The 9,679-nt window shown below is 45.9% G+C and overlaps 1 protein-coding gene across 1 annotated transcript in view; it reads right to left on the reverse strand.

Moving 5' to 3' along the window:
* Positions 1 to 8,377, reverse strand: part of LOC126525178 (transmembrane protein 47) — a 110,627-nt gene extending 102,250 nt beyond the window's left edge. Inside the window, exons 1-2 of the mRNA XM_050173231.3 lie at positions 8,149 to 8,377; positions 5,179 to 5,244 (exon numbers count right to left, since the gene is read on the reverse strand). Coding sequence (XP_050029188.1) covers positions 5,179 to 5,226 — 48 coding nt within the window. The 5' untranslated portion in view covers positions 5,227 to 5,244; positions 8,149 to 8,377. The remainder of the gene's footprint in view (positions 1 to 5,178; positions 5,245 to 8,148) is intronic.
* Positions 8,378 to 9,679: the final 1,302 nt, after the last annotated feature.

The raw sequence follows: 9,679 nt of genomic DNA on the forward strand, positions 1-9,679 counted from the left end.
GCGGCATTTTTTTCTTCTCTACGTAGTGAACCGAAGGCATATTTTGTGACAAGGTGTTAATACGTGGTCACAAGAAGAGGACGATGCCATGGTGGGCGCAGTGACATCCCTATTACTCTTTCATTATATTTAAAAATATTTGCTATACATTTATATAAGAAGTTTTACCCATCTCCTTGGCCAATCCCGCTCTATGGATAACGGTCATATTTTTTTAGAAGATGTAGCACTTAGTAGTAGTAGCAGTAGTAGTCAGGGCGTGGATAGAGGGATAGTCACACCCGGTGTGCACCCGCCCCCCTTCTCAAATATAAGATACACAAATCTGCGTGTTCTCGAAGTGTTAAGAAAACGTGTATTCAACTTCCTTCGGTGGAACTTACCTTATCTTTCGAACTAAAACGCAAGAGAAGCGAAAATGACTTCTTGTCGGCCATGTTTCTTTCTGCACCTCTCTATGACTATGCGCACTACAAAAATCTGCAGTAAGCGATGCGATGATGATGATGACGTTTTATTGGAATCCCCCTTGAAACGGAGCGGTGGCAAATAGCCACCTACTCTGCTTGAGTTACTCAGGTATGCTATGCATGCTTTTCATTCCAGCATTCTTGCAAACATCGCTATAATGATCTTTCTCTCCCTCATAACTTATTTACCGAAAATGCCCGACCTTTTTTTTTTTTATATGCTCGTGGGCGATCGAACCGGTGCGAACCAATTATTGAAAAGGACCAACATGCACACGCTGATTTTCGCTAAAGACTAGCGGTGAAAACTCGGAAGCCTGCGTGTAGAAAAAAAAAAAAAAAAAGAACAGAAGACGAAGGCAGGTCAACTGAATTCTAAGAAAGAGTAGTGAGAAGGCTAAATGCAAATTCGCGACCTCCCCCGATGCCTCTAAATAACGACATCAGTTCGTCGCGCACTTAGAGCACTATTTTCCTGTGACTCCTCAATGCGGAAATGAGCAACCCGGTGCGCGAAAGGCAACGTTCGCTTTTCGTTTCAGTAAAAACTACAGAAAACGGACCTCTCCTCGTTCTGACGTTAAACCGCGATAGCAAGAAACAAAAAGTGAGCGAAAAAAGAAAGAGACGGCACGACTGCGTCCTAGGGTCGCCCCTAAGCCGAGCCGGCGAGCAGAGTTCGGCTGGGCGACTGACTGCGCGTCCGTTGGATGGCCGCGGCCGCCTCTCCATTGTGAAAGGCAGCTCACTTTTCTGGGTCGGCACCGAGGGGGGGTGGTAGCAGGAGAAGAGCCGACGCAGGACACAGTCGTGCGCGTCAAAGGAGGACGCCTAAAAGAGTGACCTCCCCCTTCTTGCCCAAAAAACCCGGTGCCAGCGCAGTGCAGAACAGACCGAGACGCGGTGTCAATGCACGCTCACGGCGACCCACGCTCAGCCGCAATGCACGACGCTTCGCGCCGTCGCCGCTTGACATTCTGGGCCGTGCAGAGACGGGCGTATTCATTTTCACATTTCGCGATATCACAAGCACCCAGCAAGGAACCGTGGTGCTGTCTTAAATTTCGGGCAAAGCACAACGATACTCGTTCTCGGTACCGCTCTCCGCCATGTTTTCAAGTTAAGTTCCTGTAAGTCCGCATTGATTGTTTTGTGTACTTCCCAAATGTCGCGAGCCGCCCACGTGCTTTGCGTATAGAGAAGGGTTACACTCCCCCACACGACCGAGGGGCAACCGTTCGTGTTTCATGAGGGGTCAGAAGGCACGCGCCCGGGGGGCGCGGTGCGGATTCGGAGAACGCGGTATTGTGCGCACCGAGTTGACATTCCTCCGACGGCCATAATAGGTCCACACACGGATTCCCGTGGTGTTGTGGCGCCGGCTCCCGAGTCCCTGGCTGGCTGGAGACGCCGACGTTTGGAAGGGCCTAGCAATATTGACCACGTGCTGAATGTACAGAGCGGAGGTCTATTCCCCTACGCATCCGGGAGGCAACCGTCGGGCTTTGTTGTCGAGTGCTGGGGAAAACCCGCGTGGTGTCGTATGACGATTTACAGTGTGCGCTGTAGAGATGCAGTAAGTTCGGATGCCATGAACGGTCATAATTCTCCCACGCGGACAAACCTTGAGTTGCGCTGCGGAACGCGGTGTTGAAGGCCCGGCTTCCGAGACATTTGCGGGGTAGAGACGCCACCGAAGTTTGAGACGGCCTAGCAATAAATTGTGCGGGCCTGGTGTGTTTTGCCGAGGCCGCCACTGACTACATGGAAATAGGAGAGGACAACGGAGTCTTAGGAACAAGGAAAACAGTTTTGTTTTCCAATACGTTTACTTTTAAGAGTAAGCCCATCCCTTTGGGTTGTGGCTTAACAAACCTTTAACTCTCATAGGCAACTACATCTGCGGGACCGGCCAACGGCCCTACCGTCCTTTCTCGTTGTCTGTTTGAGCCATAATAACCGGGACGATATGCTGTCCCTCAGCGTTGCTGAAATCAGGATTGCTGATAGAACAGTGAGGCTCCCTACCACATATGTTAAAACGTGTCCAGGCTCTAACAGTCATTGAGACAGTCAAAAAATGAGACTTTGTTTCTCAGTTGCTCATGTTGTAATGCATATGTTTTATCTCTCATGTATACAGAACATTTTACCTAGAGATATTTCTTGTCCATCTGATCTCCATCGCCTGCTGTCCGCATTCGAGCAACAACTGCCGATCATCGTCCAAGAAACTTCACATTCCACGGTAGAAGCAAGAAGGACAACAGACAAATGAAACTTTACTGTTCCGTCACAGAACTTAGTTCCATCCCACAGCTCAGCCCTCAAGTTCTCAGTTGTTAATTGAAGGGGCTGCAATAACCCTCTTCGATGTCATTTAACACTAAACCGCTCTGATGCGAATACTCCGTAAGTGATTTTGCCCACGTGAAAAATTCACAGAAATGGAAAGCACAACCATTGCTAGAATGATACAGCTCGAAGTGGAAGAGACACTCACTCATGGTGTCCCTCGGGTCACACCATGAATTACAAAGAACACAAGAAAACAGCCCCTGACATTTCATTCATTCCATAGGAGCGATACGAAAAGGTAAGTGAAACATGAGCCATTTAATGCCACAGACACTTGGCAGAACATAGAAGCCTAGAATGTCAAGCATAGATGGTTGGAAATGCTTGAACACAACATATGCCACACTTTAGATACATCGGTCAAGCTCAGCTGCGTTTTCTGGTGCACCCTCGATTTATAAACCAAATAAAGGGCTCCAGATATGCTAGTATTGTGCTACACAATATAATTACAAAATAACAAGAAGCCATAACTGGGTGACAAAGACCAGTTGTAGGACTGTAAATGTAGTTCAATATGCATTTACACCTGATGAAAATTACATCACCAGGGCAGGAATGAGAACAATATATCTGATTTCAATCAAGGACAGTGCCATGGCTGAAACACCATTTTAGGACATAAATAGCCTCCAAATAAATCTACAGCACATGGTAAAATGCCTACAATTGCTGTGCGCATCTGATGTGTGATCACTCAAAGAAAGGTAGGCTCATGGAAGCCACATAGACTACATTTTGATGGGACATCTAAAAACTGCTTCCATATTATATTGCAGTGTACACACATGCCAGTAAACAAACCTTGAAACATGACTGCAAACAACCACAAATGAATTGCAAGCTACAGGAAACAGAGGGCCCTAGTTACTAGCTTCTACAGGAATGTAAGATGTTTGCACAAAGGGTGTCATTATATAACCACCATGCTTAGCAATGATGAAGCAGTGAATAGGTTGCCTTTTCGTCATACATGAGCAAGCAAAAATGGAGCCTCAGACAATTTCAGCAAGCTAACTACAAGTTCAAAGAAGGAAGAAACGATTCTACTGTACAGATAGCTTTGCGATTTCTATGTGATGGGAATAAAACATGCAAGAAATTGATAATGCCCTATGTGCACATGAAATCAGTGACGCCATAAGCAGCATAGCCAAACAAATACTGAAATAACAGTTACAACCTGCAAGAACACATCCCGAAAATGTGCTCATAATTGTACGTAAAATGTAACCATAATTTTGGCTTCAATACTACTGGCTGTTATTACCCATAGCCACTAATGCTGAACTGAATACTGGGAAGACACACTAAGGGCTATATGATGACAGAGAACCTAAAAACATTGACAGCTACAGTAAAGCAAAATGTAGGAAGGAGCTACACTTCAATCGCATATTACCTCATCCACTGCCTACACAAGAAACATAACTCACACGAGAAAAAGAAATTGCTCCAACACATGCTCAATTTGTTCTTAAGTTCATGCAGGAATTGGGTCTTGGAATGAATGATGCTTTGCTCTCTTGCATTAGCAGTTTAGATATGCATAGAAGATATAAACACCTATGCTCTACGTGACATGGGAGAAGATTTCTCACCTCTATCGCACCGATAACCACGCTGAAACAATATCACTCACGAGTGTTCTTTTTACACAGCCATGTTGCGAGATGGAGATATCACTGCCTTCACAAAAGTTCTCTGATCTGGTAAAATGACAACTCTTAGCTAAAGGAATTCATCAAGCTTATATATAAACTGGATAAAAGATTTGCTAATGTGCTGACATCTCCCACAATTAGAGATTTCAGATTACACGTCTAGAGGCAAAGGGTTTACCTCTGACAATAATGTAGAGATGAAATATAATACAGAAGCAAGAAAAAGTCCCAAAAAGAATATGAAGATAAAAAGAATTATGATTACAGAGAAAGATGCATGAGCAAGGAGTCATATCTAGTTTTATAATACCATTACGAAAAAGAATTAACATGTACGTCAAGGTGATGCTGTTCCGAGTTGATATGTGCTGCAAACACATTTAATGACAATGTGTAATTGCCCCACAACTAGAAAGTTCTCGCATTCATCACGTGTCATAACATCCACATGCTGTCATTTCTTGAATACAATGTTGCCAGCAGCCACACACTTATGGAACATCAGCCAACTCAACGTGATAGTTTTGCTACCTGCAAGAAATACAACCTATGCCTTCAGCTGCACACCCTGTGAGCAGTACTAATTGTGTAACCATGCCAAGCACCTACACAGCGAATCTGTTGGTACATTCCCTGTACCACCTCATTATCTGGAAGAGGAAAGGACACAGCCAGTCATGACTCACCTTCAGCGGCCTGACGACCGTGACCGTCTCAATCGTCGTCGGCGCCATTGCGGGGGCCTGACTCTCCTGTCGAGCATGGAAGAACAAGCAGAATGACGTCCGTTCAGCCTATTAGAGTTTATGTAACAATTGGAATATATTATGTGTTCCTTGTTCAGTAACGTTCAGACCAACAGTTACAATATGAAGTTTAATCTACAATTATAAAATGACACTTCAAGTAATGCAACACACACTTTTTACGCAAAGTAAATGCATATGGAACTGCAAGAATTGCAGCAACTAGAATTTTTGTTGCTATGTGATGAAACACAAGGTTAGAGTAAGCTATTAAACTTTCAGCCCACGTGCCTTGCAAGTACACATGCTCTGAACAGCACCTTTACTTCTTCCATCTTGCACCATAAAGGGTGTCGTTAAGCTCAGTATGATCATGTCTGTTGTTTAGTGGCATCTTAAAAAAAACTATTTATAAAAGTGTACCACAGAGCCACTAAAGCGTAAAGGTTGACCACAACAATGGCCCTGCTTGTAAGCTTCGTGCCAGTTCATTAACACTCAGTGAGGCATTCACAGTATGCCACATAATCGGATTATATGTGCGCCCTTTAATAACTTTAATACCAATTGTTAAGCCATGAAATTCCATCTGAATTAACAAGACTAAATGTTTAGCCAAGGTAACACACTTTGCAAGCAAAGTAAATGCTTATAACGAAGGCTGGAACGTATATCTTCACCGATGTAAATGGCAGTAAGCATTGGTTCATCTTCACCACATGTGGCACAAGTTGCATGTAACCCAATAAAGCAACAAACAAGTTAACTAAAAAGCAAGGAAATTCTTCACGAACTGGAGCACAACCAAAAGCAGCTAACGTGTGTGGCGAATACCACAAGCAAGTGACATTATTATTTTTGGCAAAGCACCATCAATGCACATTATCCAGAGCACATTATCCAGAAAAGAGGTCTATGTATTGTATATTGACAGATGGTAAAAAATATTGGATTCACATGATTTATACTATATATGTGCTGCAATCTTAACTACACTCTACACACTCCATAATTACTGTTATGGAGCATCATGACTATGCTCAATTTCATCCCAAAGCAATGAAAGTGGCTGCCAAATCTGCCATGCATTTCAAAGAATCGTAATTTTTTTAGGAAAGGCAATTGCAAACACAAGTGTCAGCACAAAACACTACATTACACATACGTCACAGCATTGCACAGGGTGCAAAGTGCTTGCGGATATGTATCAGCTTCCCAAAAGTCCTCTAACACTGTAGTTAAATGGCAAAATGCGGCATATATCAGACGTAAGACAGCCACAAAGGTTTCTATTACTGCTGAAGCATTTGATTTATCACATTTTTGTTTTAACTTTCGTGCCGTCCGAAAACTTTTTCATATCTCACAGTTCTGCAAGTACAACCCACTATCTAACTACTGGCTATTTTGCCAAGTGTTACATACCAAATTTACGCTAGTGGTACCTGTAATTGGTTATATTCATATTAATTTCCGCGGTTTATGGTTTTGATTGCTGCATTTCAATTGACAACAAAAAGAACAACGAGGCAATAAACAAAGAAAGGGCATAACATGCCGTAGTTGCGCTTGTAAAAAAGATTATGCGGCAATGTGTACGGCTTTCACAGTGAATGCGCATACAGCCACGGCGTGATAGCTTGCCGATACACCCTCTGTTGGGCGTTACCAGCCGATACTTTTCATGAAAACGATGAACCAGAGCCCACAACAGACGACATTCACCAATACGTTTAAATAATAAAGAAAAAGCCTCTTTACGAAACTCCGCAGTTGTTTCAAGCACGCAATGCACTTAACTGACGATTTACCGAAGTGTTCCTCTTCAGAACAAGACGGTTCACGAGGACAGGCTTTCCGGTTCTAACAAAACAGGCGAGGTCCAGAATTCGGCCAGCTAAGCGGCTTCCGATTCACGCGGAACTGATTCAGCGGCGATCAGATTGCTGACCTCATCAGCGATGACGTTGCCATGACTTCCATATCTCTTCGATCTAGCCGGACGGCTGATCAAACGAATACGCACGCACAGAAAGAAAGCAGTTCCACGCCATCCATTATGCCTCACGCCTTAACTGCACAGCTGGTCAGGCTATTTTGTTCATTTTTGTTTACGTTTGGCGCCGGAGCAGACAGCCCAGCCGTCGAACGGAACGCCACTCCGGCTAGCACGTTGCTCTCGCATTCTTCAAACCGCGCGGCCCCGCCCACAAAACGAGCTCCACAAGTGCGGTTCATTTGACAGCGCAATGCGTTTATGATCGAGGCCGCATCGACCTGTCAACGCAACGAGACGCTGCCTAAGTGGCCCGCGCACGTCACATCACCGGAGAAGAGACGTGGGGATGCCCTTGATAAAACTAGAAACAAAACGCCCGGACGCAACGGCCCGGCCGAGGGAGATATATCTCGCTTTGCCCGGGGATCCCCGACGCGAGCTTACGTTACTCGCGTAAGACAATCGATACAACGACGGTCGGACGCTGGCTGGCTCACTACGCATCCGTCGAGGTCGGACAACCGCGGTTCGCAGCGGAGGAGCGCCCCTAAAGTAGCGACCGCCGGTCCTGCCACGGGTTCCAGCCGAATCGGGGAGGCCGGGTGCCCCGAATATAAAGCCTCCTGGCCGCTAATTTTGGCAACGGCACTTCCGTCGCGGGACGCGTACTCGAAGGATAAGCCTAAGTCGAAATAACGCACGACACTCAGCAGTGGTCGGTGAATCGATAGCACGGCAACACGCAACTTGGGACCGTGTCGCTGCCTGTATCGGTATGCACGCGGTCCTAGCGAGACGGGATCCCATGGGGCGTCCGTTTGCACGACTGTCATCGGCCGCGAGGCGCCGTGAAGAGGGAGCCAGACGCGTTCCGTCCGGCCAGGCTTATCGCCAGCGCTACCGCATTTTACCTGGTGTAGCGGAGAAGCCAGGGCTTCCTAGGTGTTAGTCCAGCTTGATCGTTCAAAAAGTCCGTCGCGTCGCGGCGTGCCCCTGGAACGACGTCCAGAGCACGACGAGCGTGGTGCTTCGTCGGTTTTGCTTCGCAGCTTCACTTGCGTCAATTTGGCCGAGGAACAAGGCCGATAAGACGCGAAGCTCGCATCCCCGACCGACACATCACGGAGCTCCGCAACCGACGGGCTCGGCCGGACGGAAAACAAAGCGCATGCGCGAGGCGCGGCACATAGTTGCCGACGCGCAGTGGTCGGTCCGCCACGATTCGGCCGCTTTTGGAGAAATCCCCCCTCGTGCAGCACGCGTCTTTCGTTTCGCGGCATATTTGAAATAAGTATATTGCCAAACATGCACATTTCGACGTCGCAACCGCAGCGCAAGAGATTTGAATAGTTCCGCAAGTGTCACAGCCCACTGTCTTCATTGTTTTTGTTTGAATTGGATCGAGCACAAATAGTGATTACTTAATGTGAGTCTCGAATCATTCCAATATATTTCTCTATGTTCATGGCCGCTGCGTCGGTGTGTTACTTATAAGAAAAACAGACTTTCAGTACATGTAATGGCTCAGAAGAAAGGTCAGTATTAGCGTATGCGAGAGATTGGCGATGAAGCCGTCTGCGCTCCGCAGTGAAGCGGTCGCGAAGGCAGCAGCTGTCTTGCAGTGAAGCAATTTGCCCTCGGACCGCGCGCAGTGGAAATATTAGGTGCCAGATTATCCCGGCTGAGTAGAAACAAAGAGAAAAGAGAGAAAGAGGGACAACTGTTATGCGTTTTCATGCTGCTTGGACGACCCTCTACCTTCCTCCCGCCTACCCTCTCTCTCTTTCAATCCCAACTCCGGCACCCTGCTGGCGCTGAGCCGTGCTCCCGTACGGGTTGCAGAAAATAGTGCTAGCCTTTCCTCCTTCCCCACAAGAACCACTTCCCCCCTCATGTAACAACAGCATGTTAATGAAGTAATAGGAACTTTACCGAATAAGTGATTGGTTTGACATAATAGTTCTGCGGAAACCAGCAAGGTGGAGAGAAGTAATTGATTAAGGCAAAATGAGACATCCACCCAATTGGACCAGAACGAATTTTTCTTCAACTGCGAGGCTTTTCTTTCGAGGAATCCGTATGGGTTTCTTTTGTAGCAAGTGCTACGAATGGGTGGATGACTCATTTTCCCTTAACTAAATGCTTCGTTCCTTCGGATTTCGAAGTATGTTTACTTTGCCTTTTCCATGCCTTTCCTTGCCTTTTTTTACACTATAAGAACTTTTTAGTAAAAAATGTTGACGTTACATATTTGCACGAGAAATTAAAATTAGTATTAGACTAATTAACATATTGCTAATAAAGTACTTCTTCTGAGGTTTATAGGCCCCGCGCCTTTATTTAACGTTAAATATTAGGAGCCGAAAATATGCCTGTACTCCCTCTAAAATCTAGGGAGAGTATCGCAGGAGTAAAGGGATCGATTTACTCTTCAAAACATTG

The sequence above is a fragment of the Dermacentor andersoni genome, chromosome 3 (assembly GCF_023375885.2).
Source record: "Dermacentor andersoni chromosome 3, qqDerAnde1_hic_scaffold, whole genome shotgun sequence".
Classification (NCBI taxonomy): domain Eukaryota; kingdom Metazoa; phylum Arthropoda; class Arachnida; order Ixodida; family Ixodidae; genus Dermacentor; species Dermacentor andersoni.